The 21,802-nt window shown below is 48.0% G+C and overlaps 1 protein-coding gene across 7 annotated transcripts in view; it reads right to left on the bottom strand.

The window, feature by feature from the left end:
- The window catches only part of PAPLN (papilin, proteoglycan like sulfated glycoprotein), a 50,488-nt gene that overhangs the window by 4,336 nt on the left and 24,350 nt on the right, over nucleotides 1–21,802 (bottom strand). For 5 of the 7 annotated variants that reach the window (XM_039705585.1, XM_039705587.1, XM_039705590.1 and 2 more), the window contains exons 8-27: nucleotides 21,622–21,702; nucleotides 20,480–20,652; nucleotides 19,803–19,926; nucleotides 18,557–18,683; nucleotides 17,817–17,882; nucleotides 15,574–15,781; nucleotides 13,665–13,841; nucleotides 12,220–12,376; nucleotides 11,496–11,582; nucleotides 10,692–10,980; nucleotides 10,448–10,565; nucleotides 9,613–9,742; nucleotides 7,772–8,399; nucleotides 6,867–7,004; nucleotides 5,374–5,498; nucleotides 4,467–4,605; nucleotides 2,909–3,046; nucleotides 2,145–2,272; nucleotides 1,477–1,585; nucleotides 17–192 (exon numbers count right to left, since the gene is read on the bottom strand). In XM_039705585.1, the coding sequence (XP_039561519.1) occupies nucleotides 17–192; nucleotides 1,477–1,585; nucleotides 2,145–2,272; nucleotides 2,909–3,046; nucleotides 4,467–4,605; nucleotides 5,374–5,498; nucleotides 6,867–7,004; nucleotides 7,772–8,399; nucleotides 9,613–9,742; nucleotides 10,448–10,565; nucleotides 10,692–10,980; nucleotides 11,496–11,582; nucleotides 12,220–12,376; nucleotides 13,665–13,841; nucleotides 15,574–15,781; nucleotides 17,817–17,882; nucleotides 18,557–18,683; nucleotides 19,803–19,926; nucleotides 20,480–20,652; nucleotides 21,622–21,702 (3,318 nt within the window). The remainder of the gene's footprint in view (nucleotides 1–16; nucleotides 193–1,476; nucleotides 1,586–2,144; nucleotides 2,273–2,908; nucleotides 3,047–4,466; nucleotides 4,606–5,373; nucleotides 5,499–6,866; nucleotides 7,005–7,771; nucleotides 8,400–9,612; nucleotides 9,743–10,447; nucleotides 10,566–10,691; nucleotides 10,981–11,495; nucleotides 11,583–12,219; nucleotides 12,377–13,664; nucleotides 13,842–15,573; nucleotides 15,782–17,816; nucleotides 17,883–18,556; nucleotides 18,684–19,802; nucleotides 19,927–20,479; nucleotides 20,653–21,621; nucleotides 21,703–21,802) is intronic. The other 2 variants (XM_039705586.1, XM_039705592.1) reach the window with 2 other exon arrangements.

Genomic DNA, 21,802 nt, shown 5'->3' with positions numbered 1-21,802 from the left:
GCTGGGCTGTACTCACTGCTAGGCCGGCTCCTCAGCACCTTCACCTCCGAGCTGGCACTGACCGAGCTGCTGCTGCTGTAGGCACTGCATGTGTAGGATCCCTCGTCAGCCTCTTGGACATTCCTGATAGTCAGGCTTCCATCCTGGGATAGGTGGATGTGGTGGCCATCCCCCCGCATGGGAACACCGTTCCTGTGGTAAAAAACAAAATATTTCACTATTGCCACCCATGGGTGCTAAAGGAGTTCCCCGTGCTCTTTGGAAAATTATGTCTGTGAAAGGGGTAAATTTTTACAAGTTCAGCAGGAAGGAAGAAATCTTATGCACAACCTGGCCCTGCAGTTGGGTGGTAACATGAGCCTGAGTGAGTCTGCATCCATTGCCCAGTGTCTGCGTGGGAGGTAGCTGAGTCTGTGTGCTCTGTGCAAAGACATTGCTAGCACACATTCTTGAGGTTTGAGGAACTAAGAGAAAATCCAGTGTGCCTTTCCCTCTCTCCAGGTTGTGGTCTGGCAGTACTTGTTTGGCTGGCATTGATAGCAGCACATATTGCTTGATGAGCATACAGGGTAGTGAACAATGCGCCCTCTTTCCTCTCCCTTTAAAAGTTTGGTTAAAAAAACCAGCAAGATTGTGTCTGTTCAGTTCCTCCTGGAATAATCTGTGCCCAGCAGGAAAACTGCCTGAATTGTGAACTCCTGGTTACCAATGAAAGAAATTTGTTTCACTGGAAAGGGTTTCATTCCAACTCCGAAACATGCATCATTTTGTTAGGTCAAATACCAAATTTAGAAGAAAAGCTCTGTGTGTGAGATGGCCCATTTCAGCCCTAACCCTTGGAATTTCAACATTTACCCATCCATCTCTCTGGATAGTTTGTAAGAAGGCTCCAAAGCAGAACTGATTATTTTCAAACAGGAAAAACAACCCTCACTAAACACTTGCACTCTGAAAATTCAGAGTTTCCTGGTAAACTATCGTGATAAGAGGACACAGCTTTTCACTTTAAAATGCTTCTAAATCTCCTTTGCTGCCATTGACAGTAAATGGAGAGAACTGTTGCAACAGGAAGCTGGGAAAAGAGGGCCTAAAATGTCTGTCACAATTAGGCAGAGGGTTTTTTTAAAAAGCAACTAAAGTATTTCCTCTGATTACTCATTTTCATTACTGTTATTTTCATGTCACTAGTTTTCCAGCACAGAGCCCTTCTGAACTCCATGAAATCTTAGTTTAACATCTGATTTTCTCCTTATTTGGCTGGAACATGAACGTGATGACCCCCACAACCCACAGGGATCTTGCCCAGGATTTTTGGGTAACATCCAAGTTGTTTTAAGAAAGGGTAGGTGACACTAGTTGGGGCTGAAAACTGTGGTCTCTGCCATACCTGGCAGACACCCTGCACTAATATTTGGAGGGTAAATTGTGAGGTTTGGGAAGAGAAGGAAAGGGAACTTCCATCTCATTTTTGCTCACCTTGACCACCTTATATTCACATTGTTGCCAGTCACTGTACAATGAAGCTGAGCAGTCCCTCCCTCAGGTACCGTGATGCTTGGTAGAAGACCAGTGATCCTCAGCTCTCCTGGGCCAGAAGAGAAATCATCACTAGCAGGGGAGCAATGCCACCCTCCCTCTGGGAGTAGGAGCATTCTCTCATGGGAAAAGTCCATCACATCCCATAATAAGCTACAAGCCCCTGGACCTTGAAACAGCATGTTTGAGGCTGTGCCATTGCTGCTCCGGGGAATGTGGATTTCCTAGGACTTCGGCCCAAGAAAGCACAAGTAACAGAGATCTCAAATAACTTTTTCCTCCAGGTGGACACATGCATATCACATGCACAGAAGAACCATCTCCTTAGTTTCTCTTGCTCTTATACTCATCCCACACCAGTGTCCCAGAAACAAGGCCCTGAGAGTCACTCTTACTGTGCTATCAATCCCCTTTTCCCAGCTGCTTGGAGCACCATGATATACTGGGCACATGCAGATGAGCACTGGGTAAAACAACTTATTCCTCCCTTGCCCTCAGGATGCCTGTTAAACTCTAGATGTGAAGCAGAGGCACGGCCAGCAATGGAGCCCCCGCTGGCCCTGCACAGCCTTCCCTGTTTGCCACTCCTGTGCTGCCACCCCCAGTACCTAGAGGCCGGAGCAGGACCTGGCGCTGGTCGCGGTCACGTCCGTTGGAGGCGATGCAGGTGAAGAAGCCAATGTCCTCAGAGCTGACCCGGCTGATCACCAGGGCCCCGTCCGACTGCTGCCTGTGCCTGGGGAACAAAGCCAGCATGTCCCTCAGCCTGTGCCTGGGTCAGCATGGGACTCCTGAGAGCCAGCAGAGGTGAAGCTGAGCCTTGTGCACAACCTTGTAGAACCACTGAGCAAAGGTTTAGCAGCTCAAATGCTGCAGGGGTTGTAATGCAACCCTTAGTCCTCAAATCCCGGCACTGATGCTATAAGACTCTGGAAAAACTTGCTGCTAGAGCAGATTTCTGGGAACAGAGAGAGGGGAAACCAGCACCAGTAGCTGTGGAAGTTCACTGCAGATGCCCTGATCTCTCTCTGCTGTGAACCTCTGCCCTTGCTCACTGACCAGCTGGTTTTTGGCAAATTTGCTAGCCATGTGTTCTTTTTCTGCTAACCTCGTAGCTGAATAAATTTGAGCCCTGGCTCACTTGTAGACCCTGTGTCACAGCTGTTTCCTCAAGGGTTCAACATTCAAAATTTCCATCTGGGAGGGAGGGAGGGAGGGAGGACAGGCCTGGCTCTGATGGAGGAAGCTGGACAGTATAAAGCCAGAGCCTTGTTGCATGGCCAACAGCTCTGTTCTCTCAGAGAGGAGACAGGGAAGGAAAAGCAAGGAGGAGGCTCTCCTCATGAACAGTTGGAGCCACCTGGGAGCTCACCTGGGAGAGGAGAGGGGCTGCCCATCTTTCTGCCACTCAATGGTGAGAGTTGGTGATGCTTCCACTGTGCAGGGCAGTCTGACTCTCTCCCCAACGTTGGCCTCCACTACTGTGGGATCACTCTTATCCATTTTCAACCTGCAAAGTTCACAAGCACACCAAAAGACGTAGAAACTTCTTTGCTCAGCATTTGACCTCCAGCATGAGGCTTTATCAATCACAGGCCTTATTTTTTGCCTTCAGTGGTGAAGGGAGGTCTCTGTACACCCATGAGAGCTCTGCTGCTTGCCATTAGCAACATTCACTCCCAATATTCAGAAAAGAGCAGCCTCTATAAAATCCTGCTCTAGTTCAGCACAACTTGGTGCTGCACTCCCGTCAGCCAGCTTATTTTACAGACAGCAACCCTTATAACAACCCTCTGGATAACAGCTGAGGAAGCATTAACAATGTGAACACATGGCAAACAGTACAAAGTCCTAAAGAGGCAACCGAGCAAGCTTCCCCTTGGGTGCTTATCTAGCACACAAAAATTAGCCTTTTTAGGGTGTGAAGAGCCTGTTGTAATCACCTTACTGCACAAGGTCCAGGAGCTGGTTGTCCACTTCATGCAGCAGAAAGGTTGAGGTCATGTCCTCACAACACTCATCTCCTCAAGTACTTTGCTGTCTTATAACTACAGCTAAACACTGTCTTAGAAGGGAACTAAACCATGATGTTCCCACAGTTAAACAAAACGTCATCTACCCTACCCCCATTCTTTGACCTGAATTCTTGATCTCAAAAAATAAAACCAAAGAGCCTTAATTCAATGTTCTTAATTCAATGAATCACTTATTACTGCTTTTAGGCAGAAGCAGCTAAGAAGATTGCTGCAGAGTTCAGCAAATTGGCTGGGTTTTAGGCTGTAAACTCAAAAAAAGAGAGAGATCAGATCACGGCCCTATTTAATCTGGAATCCCAACATGCTTCTTTTAAGGCAAAAATAATTTGTTTCCCTTTATTTCTATGGGGCCTAGAAGCAATGAAAAACCACACAAGAAGCAACAAAAAATGCCAGTATGTGAGGAGCCAGTCTTGGGTCAAACTGGTTTGTTCACAAAATATTTAAAATTAATTAGTGGAGGCTGAAGGAGCTGAGGGTTTTTTTTTTTTTCAATATACATATGTCTATTTTGTGCTAGTTAAGCAGCTCCCATTTGCTTTGCTTTTTTCAGAACAGGTTTCTCTTTCTGCCTGCACTAACATGAACAGTTCAGGATGCTGCCTCAAGACTTCTTTTGTTTGAGCTCAGCTCCTTTGCTGCCAGCTTCCCTGTGCATTTACTTTGCTCAGAGAATGCTTCTTTCAAGAGATCCTTGGGGAGGACAGAAGACAGCTTGCGACTGGGATCTTCTCCCATTCCCGTTGTCAGCAGTTCAGTACTGCGTGCTTCCCAACTGTGCCCTGGAACAGCTGACCCGGGACCTTTCCAGTCTTTGGCTTTTCTACCTGAAGAGATGCCATATGGCTCATCAGCTGGGCACGGTGGACAAACTGTTGCTGTAGGTGAACCTACCTGTACGCGAGCTGCTGGCGCACAGAGGAGCCGGCTGCCTGCACGAGCTGCCTGCCTCTGGATAATCCTCGGCGCTGCTGCTCTGCCTCCTGGAGGGCCCGGCCTCGCTCACCCTCGGCCAGAACAGAGCCCTGGTAGTCTATTCAAAACAAAATGCCATATGGGAATAAAAGGACACTTCTTACTGTGACCTCTTGCGTAGGGTTTCTGTGAGCTTGGGAGAGCTTGCTGAACTGGAGCCAAAGAGCCCTTCAGCCATCTGCTTTTGGCTGACTAGTGCAGTAAACCTGCGCTGTCTACTAATGAGAGTCATAGACCTGCAGGCAAGCAATTTTAGACTCCTTTTCCTCCTCTGTCAGTGAACATGTTGCAACATCCCTTAGGCCACAGTGCCTTCTGCCCCATGTGCCATTGCTGTGACAAAGCACACTTCAGAGATTGAAGGCTACAGGGTGCCTTTCTGGTCCATCTTTTGAGACTTGTCTTTAATTTTTTTGTTTTGTTTTGTTTCTGAAATAAGGCATACTTTTCAGAACAGGGAATTATTTGTTACCCAGCAGGACCTGTTTGGGCACAACACAAAACATAAAAATGTACCAGCAGTTATGTTTTAGATCAGGAGGCATCTGATGGCTCTCAGGGAGGAAGACATACTTGCTGTGATAGAAATAGGGTGGGTTACAGGCAAGCCACAACTCCATTTATGGGGTGACACTGCAGGGGAGAAAGTATTTTAGGGCTAAGGCTTTATTATGAGGTAACACCAAAAGAGACCCTGCTCCTCCACACTCCCTCTTGGCAGCAGAGGAAGTTTCCTCCCGCAGCTGGCTTTACTGAGCCTGTGCTCAGTCACCATTAATGAGGAACCCTGAGCTACCTCTCTGGTCCCGAGGAGAAGACAATTCACCTGTGATCTGCAGCTGAATCTGTCGGCTCTCTGTCCTCCCGTCAGAAGTGAGGCACGTGTAGGTGCCAGCGTCCTCGGGCTTGACGTGGCTGATCACCAGGGAGCTGTCAGACTGGTAGGTGTGCCTGCAACACGTGGGGAGCACTGCCTGCCCTGGCACCCACAGCAACCCGCCAGGGCACAGCGGCCAGCCCAGGCTGATGTTATACAAACCATCCCCATGTAGTGCCCTCCCTGGCCCAGAAAAAAATAAAACCCAGCTGACCACAGGCAGGTCACAGGCAGGGGGAAAAACTGCAGCAGAAAGGAGGTCAGGAACAAAGAGGAAAACTGAGATGGAAAACAGGGAACTGCTTTCAGTAACTCTCTCCCATAAGGAGGAAAACTGCCCTTCCAGGGGGGAGCTTGAGTCCCAGCAGTCAACTGCAAACAGAAAAGCATAACTGGGCTTTTCTTAACTGCAATTTTCATAACACAAGAGGACTGACTGACTCCAGACAGACTTGCTGGAAACAGACTTCCCAGGAAAAACAGGTTTTAAAAGTAGTTTAAAAAACAACTGTGCCAGAGATTTTCAGCCAGAGGAACTCTGGGTTATTAGGCTGCAAGTTTCACACCCAACTACTGGCTCCGTTCTGCCCCAAGATGAACCCAAGAGAAGCAATATTTTTCTGCATTGCTACCCACATCATCTTCCACCAGTGTTATGGGACAGCACTTGCTCTGCCCCATAACTCTAGCCAACACCTCATTACTGGTGCAGACTGTACCTGTTTCTGCTATGCACAGAGCAGGTGGACAGTAGATGAATATGGGGGCTTTATTTCTTTAAAAAAACAAGTGTACTGGTTGTGGCTGGTATAGTGTTAATTTTCTTCACAGTAGCTGGTATGTGGCTGTGTTTTGGATTTGTGCTGAAAACAGAGTTGATGTTTTCACTACTGCTGAGAAGTGTTTACACCAAATCAAGGCCTTTTCTGCTTCTCACCCCACTGCCACTGGGCTGCAGGTGCTCAAGAAGCTGGGAGGGGACACAGCTGGGACAGCTGACCCTGACAGACCACAGGGATATTCCATACCATATGGCATCATGCTCAGCATGTAAAGCTGGGGAAAGGAGGAGGAGCCGGGGGGAGCTCGGAGTGATGGCGTTTGTCTTCCCAAGTCACTGTTATGTGTGATGGGGCCCTGCTTTTCTGGAGACAGCTGAACACCTGCCTGCATGTGAGAATTGATGAATGAATCCCTTGTTTTGCTTTGCTTGCACACACGGCTTTTGTTTTATCTTTTAAACTGTCTTTATCTCAGTCCATGGATTTTCTCAGTTTTACCCTTCTGATTCTCTCTCCCATCCCACCAGGGGTGAGTGAGCAGCTCTGTGGGGCTGAGTTGCCAGCTGGGGTGAAACCATGACAGCCCTTTTTGGACTGCATATTTGGCACTCTGCCCAGCAAGGAGCCCATCTGCTCTATCATGAAGGGATCTGAGCTCACCTGTCAGAGGAGACCGGTCGGCTGTTCTTCATCCACTCCACTCTGGAGAGAGGGGACACGCCTGTCTTGCAGACCAGCTGGATGTTTTGTCCCACAACTGCTGTCACAAGAGGGGGCTTGCCTTCCTCCAGGATTGTTCTGAAAGAAAAAGTGATTCCATTGGCACTTCTGCTGCCCTCCTCTGTGTCCTTTCATGTGACTCTGGATGAGTTACAACCACAAGGCAAAGCAGGACCAGCTGCCCATTCAGCTTTGAGCAGATGCACTGGGCAACATGGGGAGCCCTTTCCTATAGAGGAAAAGCTGCTCTGGACAGAGTGAATGCTACAATATCTCCTGGAAGAAAGCCCTGTAACCCACCTCTTCTGAAGGAACAGGGTAAAGCTCAAAAGACAGACAGATCCAGTGCAGATATGTTTAGATCTAGCTCTACACACTCTTGATTTTCAGGGTAACACTGTCTGGATCTTGACCCAAAGTCTGCATCTTAAAAGTCTTCCCTAGAACAACCCACTGCTGCTCCATGCAGTCTGAGATAAAGGCTCTGAAGTCAGAGTGTCAGCTAAATTTGTTGGTCAGAACAAGAAGAACACCTATGGATTCTCATTTACAGTGTAAGAAGGCCTCCCAGACAGAGACCCCAGGATTCTGCAGTCTTTTCACACATGATACTTCAGTGCTGTCAGAGACCAGGGAGTGTGTGAAAAAAGAGACAGCAGGTAATGCCAGGGCCTGAATGCCAGTGACTTGATTTACCACAGGGCCACATGCGTAGCTAATCCATCATGTGGTATCCCCAGTTAGCTAGTCCCAGCTGAGGCAACATTTTCACTCCAGAGAAAGCTGCACTTATGCTTCATAATGAGCAGGCAGAACAGGGGGGAGGGGTGGGTGGAAGTCATCACCTGTGCAGAGCCTGTGCTGGGAACAAGTCTGCAGACTCCTGGTGCCCAAATCCCTCTGTCACGGAAACATCTGCTCCGAAAGCTTCACGCCACTGCTTGCCTTCCCGGGGCAGCACCTGCTGGCCACTGCTGCTCTGCCTGTCCGAGGGCCCAGGCATGGCTGTTTCCCAGGAGGGCAGCTGGCCCACTCTGTCCAGTCTTCTTCTCTGGCTCTCCAGCACACCAGTCCTTGGCAAGGCCTCTGGCAGCATGTCCCTCCTCCAGCTGTGGCTGTCTTGCTTGGGGAGTGAAGCCCCATAGGTTCTTCCTTCTTGGCTGTGACTTGTGGTCTCTCTTGTGGGTGATTTATGCTGACCCTGAGCATGTCCTGCGTGAGAACTGGAGCCAGTCTGCTGGTGTTGCAGCGCTTCTGTGCCAGGAGAGGGCTGGAGTTCCAGATGACTGACCCCCACAGAGCTGTGGCACACTCTCATGCACTCCTCCTCTGAGGCAAAGCTGTTTTTGTTCCCGTGACAGCCGCCATACCAAAACCGGTTGCACTTGCCAACAACTCCCACAAAGTACCAGCGAGTGGTCCAGTTGGTGCAGGGGCCGTGGGCACTGGGCAGCAGGCACATGACAGGGTACGCTACCAAAAGGAGTGGAACAGAGGGAGATGTGAGGGTCACAAAGCACAAAGGTCCAGGGGCTTCAAGCCACCTACCTAGATGATTTATCTGATGGCCCTGTGGCAAAGGGCAGGTGGGAAAGTAGGACACCTGGGTGTCCTTCAAAGCTGTGCTTTGAAACTGAGAAACTGCTCACATGTTTCTTTTTGCCTCAGTTTTGCCTCTGATGGAAGAACCATCATCAGAGACATTTCTGAATCTACATACTAGACAGATGCTTTACAGCCTTGCTTGGAGAATTCTGCAACTGCAAAGCAGGCTCTGGGGCTTCCTCTCCTGCCAGGGACCGATGGCTGCCATTTGCACAAAGCAAGTGGCTTAGACCCAGCTGTGAAAAAGACTCATGCATAACAGAATACTCCTGCACACTGATATAAAGAGGAGCACAACCCAAGGTATCTAGAAACCCGGAGCCACAGTTATCACAGTCAAAAGCTGACAAACACTGGATGCAGGGATCTGGCTGCAAGGTGCTTTGTCAAGCTGTGGCTCAGCTGAGAGGATCCAGAGAATTTTCCCCTTCCCCAAGGCTGCACCACAGGGATGGCCACCAAGAAATCTCTGTGCTGCAGCAGGAGGGCAAGGCCCTGCAGCAGCAATGTGCCTGCAGAGGGTACAGCTGGGAACTAAAGGAGCAGAGAGGCTTTTGCCCAGCAGCCCTTGTGTCCTCATAGCACAGCAGGCACTGGATTGAAATTTGCTGGCTCAGGGCATCCATGCAGCCCTGAGCAACCCCTCCTTCCCCATGTAGTTCTCATTCCTCCCCGGTCCACAGGCTATCTGAAGACTGAGCACTGTCCTGATTCCACATGAGATCCCTACTCCTTAACTTGGGTATTTTATTCAGAGCACGCCAGGCTGCATCAAAGTGACTTTTCAGGGACAAACAACTCCTGAGTAGTCCTACAGACTGACAGAGATCACACAAACACACTTCTGCCAACTATCAGCAGAGGACAACAAGAACTTTTGCGGCAGCTGGCAGAGCTGAATCCCCAGGCTGCTTTTCTACACTCCCTCCAAGTTTCTGTTGCCCCAACCACCAGGTAGAAATTCTCTTCAGAGAGATTATTTACTACATTTTACAGAGGGTAGAACCTCTACACAGGAAACTTCTATATGCTACTGGACTCTTGTTGTATTTCTAAACCAATAAGCCAAATCATCACTTACGGTAGTTGGGCCTATTGAGACATCCTTCCCCTTGAGGACCTTTGGCTGAGGCGACGTTGTCAAAACAGCAGCCGTACATGGAGCCACGGCACTCGCCCGAGGGGTGCTGCTGGGACAAGGCTTGGCTTGCCTTGGAGACAGGAATGGAAAGCCAAGAGTTATCCTCACACATGAGGACAGCAGCACATGCAAGGCACCATGTGCAAGCTGTCAGCTGCACACAGCCAGCTGTTAGAGGCACCACTGTTTGCTTGTTTGCCTCCTAGAGGCTTTTGTCCTGGGAAGGGGTGGGAAACCTGGCTGTCAGCCATGGAACCGGGGCTGCACTTCTCTGCAAGGCACACCTAAGCAGCCCAGCAGCAGGCCAGTTCTCATTGCTGCCACCAACAAGCACCCCAACCTATGGGAGGGATCACCTCCCCACCTTGAATTAATCTGCAGAGTTGACAAACAAAAGCAATTAATAGAAGCCAAGCTTTTCCCTTTAGTTTTTTTTTTTTTCTTTTTCCCTAGAAACTGGATAGCAATCTTCTGTCCAACAGAAATTTGATTACTCAGGATTATTCAATCAGGTCTACACAGGATGGCCTTCTACTTTTCAGACATCTCCCCACCACCTGCTCTATGCCCTGCTTGTAGAGGATTGCAGGTGAATGCTCCAGACTGAGCAGGAACAAGGTGGGCCAGAGGGCTTGATGCCATGCCTCGAGTATTGGTTCCTCAGCAATACTGGCGGAGATGAAGCCCAACGGAATCCACAATGTGAGTCAGCAGGATAAAATCTGTATCTTCACATCTGATCGACTCCTAAAATGCAAAGAGCTTTTGCACTTACTGCTGGAGTGGTTGCAGTGGGATGATTTTGTCTCATTCGAATGTCATGGTAATATTGTGGGCATCCAATGTTGTTTGGACCCTGGGCAGCCGATACTCCATCGGGGCAGCAGCCATACCTACAGACAGAAGGGCTTCAGTAACAAATGACCTGCTCGGTCAACAGGCATGGGCTACAAGATTCAGGAAGGGCATTGCCAGGAAAGGCAATGCCTCCCTGCTCAGGCCTATCTACTTCCAGCTACCTGTTTTGGTGGCAGGTGCTGAAAGGGCAACCTCTCCCCCGAGGGCCCAACGCCAGAGTGTGCCCATCTGGACAGCAGCCATGTGGGCTCTGGTGACAGTCCTGGGAGCCTGTCCCTGCAGGGGGGTCCTGAGAGAAGCTGAGCCGATGGGATCCTGGGGAGCGGGACTGTGGCTCCCAATGGACAGCAAACAAGTTGATGCCGTGATCTTTGGTGGATGGAATGTGCTGATTCCCTGAGGCACTATGGATCATGGTGTTCCCAGGGAGCATTCTTCCATCATCAGAATCTAGGGAGACAACTCAAGGTATGCAGGTGAGCATGAAAATCTGGCCAGCTTTCCTCCTCTCTGCTCTCTTTCACCTGCCCAAGGCTACCTGGCAGGATTTTCTGCATCACATCTAGGGGTGTCTTCTGGCCCATCCTTCCTCATCTGGCTGAGGTACTTTGCTCATTGCCTTGACCATTCTTCCTGCTGTCCCATGAGAAACCACATTGCTGTGCTCCCTTCACATCATCCTTGTTCCTATGATCTGCTTTGGGCATCATTTCTTCCAGCCAGCACTTAGGTCATGCTGATAGAACCTGGGATCCATATCCTGTACAGAATCTTCTACATGGATAGATTCAAATACTGCTCACTGTTGGTGTAAAAGAATCTACATTTTGTCCCTGGCTCCTTCAGTTTCTAGGAACCCATGAAAAAAAATGAGAGAAACAAAGAATAGAATGATCCCTCTCCCTAACACAGCCTATTCCAAGTATCCCATCATCAAACCCCAAATTAAAAAAATTCTTCCAAACCTGGGGCAGGGCTGTTTGGGTTGTAACGGGTCAGCAAGGACTGGCGAGTGACATTGTATCCCATAGTGTCCTGCATGCTGGGAACCTCTGCAAAGAGACATGTACACAAAATGGGTGCAGTTAGTCTAGCACTGTGCTCTAAGAATTGCAAATACATCCAGCAGTCAGCAGGAGATAAAAGTTGATGAAAATGTTCTTGTTCCTCTTGTGCAATAGCTGCTGAGCAGCAATTGGAGTCAATTGGATTGTCAGGACAAGTGACCTAAAATGGGCAGGTAGAAAAAGTCAGCATTGCAGCTCTGACATGGAGAATAGACACAGACAAGAAGCAAAACGTTCTGAAAAGTTGTGACTCCTTTAGAGCCAGTCCACAGAGGGATGAGAGTTGGCTACAGGTTGTTGCTACTGAGCCTGCCCAAGTTACCATCTTTCTGGACTGGGATGCCTGGGGTCAGTCTGCAGCTCACACACACTGGATATAGCACACAGAATACTGGATTCAAAATGGACACAAAACAATGTTGTTCCCAAGCCTGTTGCATACACTTCAAACAGCACAGGTACTGGGACTCTGAAGATGCTTTGTGCACGTAACCTTGGCAAACTCACAGGATGGAGACAGGCAGGCAAAAAGCTGAGAACATAAGCTGGTGCAGAGCTGGAAATTTCTACTCCTAAGCAAAAGCATGTTGGGAAAAGCTGAGTGTGCAGTAATACCACTCACGCTGTGGCAGGTAGCAGGGCTGTGTGTTGCAGCTACCCAGGGTGGCTGGTTTCTGTGGCTGGGTGGCTTTGCATGTCTCAGGACTGTAGACTTTGGAGTCGCCGTCAGCACAGATGACCTGTCGTGTCCGGATGCCTGAATCGCAGCTCTTGGAGCACTTGGGCACAGAGACAAGGCACTGAGCAGGCAGCAAAGGCTGAATGCAGAAACCCCACAGATCAGAAGTGGGGAACAGCTGCATGATTAGCTACAGGCTGAGCACAGCTTCCTCCACCAAGACAAAGCAAATAATATTTCAGCTGGAAATCATCTGAACAATTAGAAAACCATACTTTAAACAATTGTACCAGATGTTCCACCCAGCCCTGAAGCATTAGGCTCTGTGCCACACTCAGCCTGTAACATCCAGATGAGCTGCTGTTACCCACAGTGGTGTGTCAGGGAGCTGGAGAGACTAATTCAGCCTGAAGGCATAAAGGCACCTCAATTCTCTGGGGATCCACCAGCTGTGGGTGGGTCAGGTTGCATTCAAGAGCAACAAATTACAACTGGAAAGCAAATGAGTGGCTTTCTTGTAAGCAGCTAAATAGAGTTTGCCTTACTGGAAGCTGTGGATGAGAGGGACCAGTGGCTCAGAGGAGGGGATAGCATGAGGTGTCTGTGCAACTCACATGGCTCATAGCAAGATCTATAAACATTTGGAGAGTATTTCCCTACAATTAGAGAGGCAGATAGGAGACCTTCTGATAACAGAAAATCAGGAGAAAGATCAGATTCAGATATGAAACTTCTTCAGCTGTAACTAAAACTTGACCCACATCTCAGGAAGAAGCATATGTAACATGTTTTAGCCCAGAACAAGCTGGTCTGGCTAGCAGAGAAGAGAAAAAGTGTGTTTGGAAGTCACTGATACATGTGATCTACCCATATCTCTACCCCCTGATACTTTTCCCAGGTTGAAGACAGTCTGGCTTCCACCACAAAGACAGGATTAATCCATCTGAAGCACAGTTTATCTGAATAATTACAAAAATGTACTTTAAAGCATATCACCAAGTGCAATGACCAGTTCTGAAGCCTACAGCTCTGAGCCAATCTTGGGCTGAGAGCTGTTCTGCTGATCACAGCGATGGAGCAAAGAATTGAGAATAAGGAGCAAGAGTGGATTGTTTCAGCTTATTGGCTGCATTTTGCCACTGTCACTGAAACTATAATCTCCCTTCAGAAGGATTTATTTTTGTAGCAGCTGCACACAAAGCGGGCATCAGATTAACTGGAGCATTACTAGTGCCAGTTACAACACAACTGTGAGCCAAGGGACTGGTAATGAAGCAGTCCTTGCTCCCAGCTTCAGCCAATGTGCAGACTGCACAGATCAAAGCTTGTTTGTGAGGAGCACAGCAATACAATCAGTAATTTTGGAGCCATGACAGCGAGGTGCTCACCAGACCCCAGTCTCCAACGTGCCAGCCGATTTCCTGGATGCAGTTCTCCTTAAGGCAGGGCTGGGTGGCCGATGGCTTTGGCTCCATTAGACAAGCGAAGTCCTGAGCCTGGGAGCCCTGCTGTGTCCTGCAGGTGACAGTCCGGGTCTGCACTCCTTCCCCACAGCTGGCCGAGCACTGCAGAAAGGGGCCCAGCAATTACAAAGAAGCACCTGGTTTCCTCTTGCAGTTCCAGGCTGGGCTCCCTATCATTAGAGCAGAGCACCATTTTGAGACTGCCTGAAACAACCAGCTATCATTAAAATAATTTTCTGGGGTGGGAGTTGGCAGAGTAGCTGTTTATGCTGTAGAGGAGACAATAAGGCATGAGAGCATGGGATAGGGTCTTGAAGATCTGGAGCTCACTGAATTATTTTGGCCTATTCATATACTTACTCTTGATGTCTCCCCGAAGGAGATGTGGAGGATGAATTTAGAAAAATATCAGAAAAATGCCAGACACTGCAAAATACATTGAGACCAAAACATGGTAGAAAATATCTGTAAACTCATGTTATTTACATCTAATTAAAACCTATTTAGGTGAAGAATTTTAGGGAAAGTAAAAGGTTAGGTTCTTATATTGCTCATGTCTTTTGTTTGAAGACCTTGTGCTCTATTTTTACAGCGTGGAGCTGTGACAACTGCTATACCAGTAACTAGTTTGTGACATTTCCAACGCCCTCTTAAATTCACAGTGGTGTTTCCTGGAATCCAACCTACTTCTACATGAATTACCAAAGTGTCTTGCGGAGAGCATTAACTTGGGGACAGTCTGAATCACTTCAGATGAGCTTCCCAGCCGAGCTTCAGCCATTCATTTACCAGAGTAACCTTTTAACTCAGAGTACACAGTTGCTTCTGAGAACACTGGAATTAATTACTCAGGCATCATTTTGTAAGAACATGACCCTTGGTGCCTTCCCCAGACAGCACTCTTACTCCACAACCCCAAAGCTCACACCTCACATCTCACAAGGTAGGGGGAAGGCTCCACAACCCCAAAGCTCACACCTCACATGGTAGGGGGTGGAAGGACTTTCCAGTCTCAGTGATCATGCCTCAAAGTTGCATTTTGTGCTGTTGCACAACTCAGACAGGCTAAGCGCAACCACAAGATTGCAAATCAAGTGTTGCAAGCATGCACGTACTTCTTCTAATAGAGGAAAATTCACTTGTACTTTAGGGACTGAGTAGACATGCTCTTTACTTTCTAAGCCCTTGGAATGTAAGATGCCTTCTAAAAGCTGTCTGGCTGAATTGAGTGTGCACAGTTTAAGCTGTTTGCACTCCTGCAGATATAAATGCACACAAGCATAAAAAATGCACCACATGGCTGTGTTTGGAGAAGCCCTGTGCAGACACACAGCAAACAGCAGGTCACCAGTATTTCAAGAGTTTTGCTGTCCTGGCAGCAAAATACACGGAAATAACTAGCACAGGCAGAAGTCATGAGCTCCTGTTTCACAGAGGAGGGTGTCCTGTTGCCCATCCTCAGCTGATGGACAGAAGCTCTCCTGCTGGTGCTCCGCTTTCACCAGGCCTGGCTCAGAAACCAAGCCAGTGCCATGTGGTGGGGGGGGGGCCTGATAAAAACACAGATGTGGAGAAAGGATTGGCAGAACAGAGCAGAGAGAACATGCAATGAGAAGAGCAGAGGTGCAGGGACATGCACACTTTTGAGGAACAGGAGGAGTTTTGAGTTCATAGGAGGGCATTGGAGGACTGCAGGGAGAAGTTGTACACCTCTGCACGCCACCTATCCAGGGACACATGCTTCTTGTAGTCCCAGAAGAGGAGCCTGGCTCTTCCTCCCTAAGCTTTGGCAGATCCTGCTCCAGGAGGCCGTTAGCTGCCCAGGGGCACTGACCTCAGACCAGGGCCCCGTGCTCCAGGTGGCACACTGCCGGACGTTGCAGGGCTGGCTGCGGCGCGGCTGCTGGCCGAAGGCCATGCACTCGGCGTCGTCCACCACGCCCTGCGCGCTCTGGCCGTCAAACGCCACGCAGTACACCGAGCGGCTCTGGGTGCCCCCGCCGCACGTGGCTGAGCAGGACCCCCACTCTCCCGTTTTCCACCTGCAGGTCACAGAATCAAGTACAAAAAAAAAAAAAGTAAGCCCAGCCAAACTGCCCGGAGGAAGAGAGGAGTCAGTGCCACATCTCTGTAGAAATCAAACAGGGACGATGTCCCTTTGCAGAATAGAATCAGAGGCGAGTTCCCACTTGACCAAGCGTGCCCAGCTTAATTGGCAATGCAGAGCATTAGTCCTACTCCAGAGACATCTCTCCAGCTACAAAACACTTTTTTCTCTGGAAATGCAGAGCTCCCCAGAAGGGGAAGATCTCTCTTCATGGCTTTTGGTCTCCTGATGTCTGCAAAAATGTCATGCCTGGAATAGAACATCAAAAAAAAGGAAAGAAAAATCTCAAAAAAAACCAATCTAGATCAGCTAAAAGAAAAGCTACCACTAAAGTCTAATCCACACATTACACTCTAGACATTATCAGAAACAATAAAATCAAGCCAAGTCCTCACTCTGCCCGCAAACCATGCCAGACACTCTCAGAAGTGCTTAACTTTTCACTGACGGCCAGTAGAAAGCTGGTTTATTCCTCCCATCAGTCAAATTCTCTAACTGCAGCACACATACAAAAAGCCCACAAAAATGTAAATAAATTTTTTCCTGTCTTTGGTTGCTGAAGCTGCTGCAGAAATTATACACCCTTGCTAACAAGGGGAATGTGTCCACAAAACAATCTGTCTAGATACTAAAATCTCTGCGCATGGCCACCCCAGCTTCTCAGAGCTAGCTGGGTAGCTTGAACCACACCTTGCATGGCCTGGCTTCATGGACAATACGATGTTTCATCCCCAAATCCAGCATGCAGTGTAGTAGTCCAAAGGCACTGGTTTTGGAGGGGGAGCATCCAGGTGATCTGCTTGCCATCTGATATGTTCCCCTGCAGCCAGGTAAGGCCCAGCCAGGGAATGAAAGCAGTTCATGTTTTCTCCCCCAGCATTCCAGCTACTTCCCTAGCATGACTCTTGCCACCCCTTAACCAAGTTTCAGCCAGCCAATTCACATTCACATCCTAACAGGATTCCACAGTACACTCTACCATGGTCAGTTCCTAAGAGCACCCTTCTTTGTTGCTAAAGATGCCCGTGTCAACCCAAAACTGAATGGCCTTCACTATAAAATCTTTCCTTTGGAAAGGGAACAAATACATTCAGTGGAAGCCATTTAAAATGGTGTGGTTGCAGGGCTTTATAACAAAGTATTAATCAAGTTTTTTCAAAAGCTCCAATGGAAATAACTCCCCCCCCCCCATACTGTATTCTGCCTCCTGTAAAGCAAATGTATGGTTTTGGAAAGGCTGTATTAACCAGATGGGATCACTTACAGCTTCCTTCAATTGCAAATTAAGATTTCTCTGACCCTTGTTTCATTTCCTTTGTAAGACAAGGCCAATCCCAAGACTGGAACCCTCATCAGAGGGCAAAAATTGCCAGTCCTAAGCTATCAGCAGCTTGCTGGGGGACAACTGTTTTGCTTTTGATACTTTTAACTTCTCATATCTTAGTGTACATTATTGTACCCCTCACATCCTTGTACTCATCACGTCTTACATGCTCTTTTCTGCCTGCTATACGGCCCATGCCAAAAAAGAAGAGCTTTTAAGAAACTCTGTCTTTCTCTATGCTGTGCTGGCCAATATTACAATTGCCCAAAAGATCATTCTCTCTTTTCCTTTATGTTCTTTTCTTTATCTTGATAAGTAAATTAAAAAAAAAAGTCTTCCAGAACTTCTTTACCCTGATTCCAGAGAAAACATGAGAATAAGCAGCCAGAAGCTATGAAGAAATCATCCCTTTCTCAGTCCCCTAAGAATCAAGTTACCAGAGGCATGTGCAGCCACCTAAGCAAAGCTGCCAGCCAGCACCCTCCACCACCATTTTCACTGGCAAGCATCAAAAGCAAAGCAACAGGCACTTCTACCACCAGTGCCAAAGAGGAAAGTCCCCACAGATTTCAATTAGCAACTAGGTGGATAGCAGAAGAGAGCAGCTGCCTTCCTGTGCTTTCTGTAACTTCCTTCTGCTTGTTACCTCTTCATCTGAGAGCTCCGTGCGCCGCTGTGACTCCAGGCTTGCGGCAGGTAGATGTAAGAAGTCCTTTATACACAGAACAAAGGTTTTAAAGAACTTAAAACAAGTAGCTACAGGCTAACATGTATTCAGAAATGCTCCCGGGTGACCTCTCATGCACATGAGTGCTCTCAGAGGCCTTCACTGGTACACAGATATGCAGTTAATGCTCATGTCACAGCTCTGGATGCCCAGTAAGAGCCAAGTGAAGCCAGCTGTAAGGAACAAGTTGAAATGGCTGGGTGAAGGGGTTTGAAAATGCTGGAGAATGAAGAGACGCCAGGATTCATCCCTTTCTAAGGGAACAGACACTGGGAATGCAGAAATGACATAAAATGACACCAGCTCAGACTTTCTACTCTGTAGGCTCTAGCTCAAGAGAAGAAAAAACAGAGAATCTCTTTCATATCTCCTACATGGGCTAGACAACTGTTTTCCACAATACTGTTTTGGAAGGCAAATTTAATTGGTCTATAAAATGAACACAGGAAGTGTTAAGCTCTTTTCTTGTGCACATAGAAATGCCCTCACTCATCACTGTTATCATCTCAATCTTTTGTCTTTGGCTTTCTCTTAGAAGTGAAGCACCTCCTTGGAGAGAACCATGCTGGAGGGCAGAAGTAAGAGAGTCACTTTTTTCTCGGTTCCGAAGGCACCTCAGGAAGAAGTCAGACCCCAGAAAAGAAGGAAAGAAATCATACCGTTTTGTGTGGGGACAAGGCTGATGGCCACACGTCCGGTTGTTGTCTGGTTGTGGCTTACTCCTGCACATGTAGTCTGGATAAATTTCATTGTCTATGGTACAAAACACCAAGCGGGACTGGAAACCTGGGGGACAAGCAAGAGATGTCTGATCAACACAAGCTACCCAGCACTAGGTTAGCAATACACTGGGGTTGGCAAGGCAAGTTTATGAAGTCGTGTAGAATCCACACCTGTCCCAGCAATTCTGGAAAAGAGACTTTGTCTTTTCTTTTCTTTGTCTCTCACTACATGGACAAGTGATGCCTTCCAACACAATAGGGGTTTGCTGGAAGGGCAAGGGAGATAGTGCAGTTCTGTGTGGCTGAGGGGAACGGAACTTTCCTGTTATATTATGGATCAAGACTCACAAAGGGAGTGCCCCAGCCGTAAGGTGCTCATGAAGGAGCCCTGCAAGATGTGTGCAGTGTACAGCAGAACTGGAGGTCTCCAGTTAGACTCAAAAGGTCAGCCTTGTGAGGACTGGATATGGGAGTAAAACTTGCAACTCTTCATGCTTCCTACAGATTATGAGTGCCCAGCCAAAGACAATTGTAGCACCTACAGTCACAATATGGCAAAAGCTGCCAAATTGGCCATTAGGGTGGAAGCCCAGAAGAGGCTGATAAGAGCTCTATATACTAATCAGCTGGTGAGGATTTTTTTGTTTGATTGATTGAAGTTTTTTGGTTTGTTTTTCTTTTAAGCTTAAAATCCATAATGTTGCTCATGGAGGAATCTGTAAATTGAATATGATGGGACACCCTAGGAGAGCTGACAGTCCTCTTAGAGAGGGGGAATCTTCTAGGCTGTGGCAGAGGAGAATGATGTGATTCACTAAAGTTGGCCAGGTCTCTCTGGAGAGGACCTCTCAAGTGGTAGAAAAGACTATAAAGACCTGAAGCAAATCAAAACAAAGACTATCTATGAAGATTCTTAACAGGTCCTAGTAATATGTCTGAGGACTGGAGAATAGAAAATAAGAACAAGGCATGGGCCACGTGTTGGCATGGGCCAATCCTGTTGTTACTCCTTGCATGACCCTCTCTCGACAAAACCTTAGCAACACCCTGTGGATCCCTGTGCTGCCTTCCAGCAGGAGACTGCTGGGAAGCTGCTGCAGAGGGCAGCACACTGTCACACTGCCTGCAGGGTGCAGATATAAACCCCACATCAGCCACCAGGGATCAGGTCCTCTCCCCTTACCTCCTCCACATTCAGAGCTGCACTCGCTCCAGGAACTGTAGCTCCAGCTGTAACCCAAGGCCTGTCCTTGCAGGGGCAGGTAATACTCATACTGTACCCCGGTGTTTGGCTCCTGGCTGATGAGCTGCAAAAGCATGGGAGGAAATCAGGGAAATTACACTTTTCCTCTTCACAGCATTTCCCCACCATGTCTGATAGTTGCAGCTGATTGCACCTTTCCCATTCAAGAAGCACTAATTCTCTGCACTGGATTTTCTCCTTGCCTTCCATCATATTCTGGAGAGTGTTATTTTTCAGAGAAGGGTGCATTCATCCCTCTTGGCTGTAGAAGATCCAGCTGCTCCTGTCACAGCAGCTACATTTCCTGCCCTACAGCACAGCATAACAAGCAGTGTCCTGGAGCGTATCCCTGCCCCAACATCATTTGCTGCTGACTCTTGCCTCCCCTAAAGTCAGAGCCCAAAGGAATAGGCAGGAAACCATCACTGAGCTTTGCACTGTTTATTTCTGGGCAATAGAACCAGAGCAGCAATAAGTACTATTTCTGTGGTCTAGGTGGAAGGCCCTCAGCCTTGTAAGATTCCTGGGGTCCCCATCACATCTCCAGTTTTTCCCAGTGTACTCCCACTGTGGAAAGCAAGAGCAGAGTGTCAGTGGGGGAAGGCACAGCCTCTCACCTCAATGACGAGGGGTTCTGTGGTGGGACCCCGGGCCTGGAGGAGCTCTGGGGCCACATCACCCTCCGAGCCACGGTCATAGTGCAGCACTGTGCTGGCCACCTGCAGCGCCCGGCTGAAGTCGATCGTCCAGTGCCCGTTCAGGTAATACTCTCCTCGCACGTTCTTGACAGCTGGACAAATCCACAAGCCAGAGAAAGGATCATAAGAACTCCACAAGATTGCTCCTGTTTCCACTCAATACTGTGTCACAAGCAAATGAGTGACCACCATCCTCCATCAATGCTGTCCTTCCTGTATGGCTTTTTTGGCAAAAGGTGCTAAACCACATTCAAACAGTGTTTTTTTGCCAGCTTTGCTGCAGATCAAGCACTTTTTTGCTGCACAGCCAAATGCCTCCAGCATATTCCTGCCCTGCCTCTGCATTCCCCACTGTTAGTTGCTGGAGCACAGCTGAAGCCAGCCTCTGTCCATTAGGATGTGGGATTCACACTCCATTGACTTTACACCACTATCTGGTTCATCAGATACTCTATTCAGAAAGCAAGATGTGTGCAGAATCGAGTTTTCTACAAAGGAAAACATCACCAGACTGATTTGTCCTAAGCACTCAGTGATGGAACATTAAGAAAGCAGTAGAGTATTTGCTTTCTCCACTGGAATTTCCTCAGCCCTGCCCAGAAATCTAGGCAAGGCCTTTTCTCCCTCCTTTTCCCCCTCTGCAGAATGACCAGAGTTTGAGGCTGTACAAATGCTTTAAAGAAATCTATGGAGAAAATAAGGCCACCCCCAACTTCTAGATGGCAGGAGCAGGTAGGACTTGCATTCACCAAACAGAACTTACAGCCAAATTTGGCTAGATCAGCTAGATTCCTTGCAAGTTACAGGCAGGAAGTCTCAATGTGGTTTGGGTATTTTTATTCTGCACCCAACAGCAAGATCTCCACAGGAGAGAAAATGAAGTAAATGTGAAGCCCAGAGTTGTGCATCACTCACATTTCAAGGATACTCAATATCCTGATATTCAGTTTTTCACTCTGCCATATCAAGCCCTCAAGGTAAACCCATGATTGAAAACCAGATTTTAGCATAGTGGCTGGAATCCAAATAGACTGATACACAGATTCTGACATCAATCATACCTAGGAAGTTCCTGGTGGGCTTAACCTCCTTAATTTGGATGCTTGTGGCTCCCACAGGGATAATAAAGATTTGATTGTAACCTGAAAAAAAAAAGGGGATTATTCAATATCTGACTGTGGGTGCCACACAGCCACTCCTCTCTGCCAAAGATGCTCATGGCTTCATTTGTGCCTGAACAAC

The sequence above is a fragment of the Passer montanus genome, unplaced genomic scaffold (genome assembly GCF_014805655.1).
Source record: "Passer montanus isolate IOZ18808 unplaced genomic scaffold, ASM1480565v1 scaffold18, whole genome shotgun sequence".
NCBI classification, from domain to species: domain Eukaryota; kingdom Metazoa; phylum Chordata; class Aves; order Passeriformes; family Passeridae; genus Passer; species Passer montanus.
The sequence above is the reverse complement of the archived record's forward strand: the minus strand, read 5'-3'. Positions and strand labels throughout refer to the sequence as shown.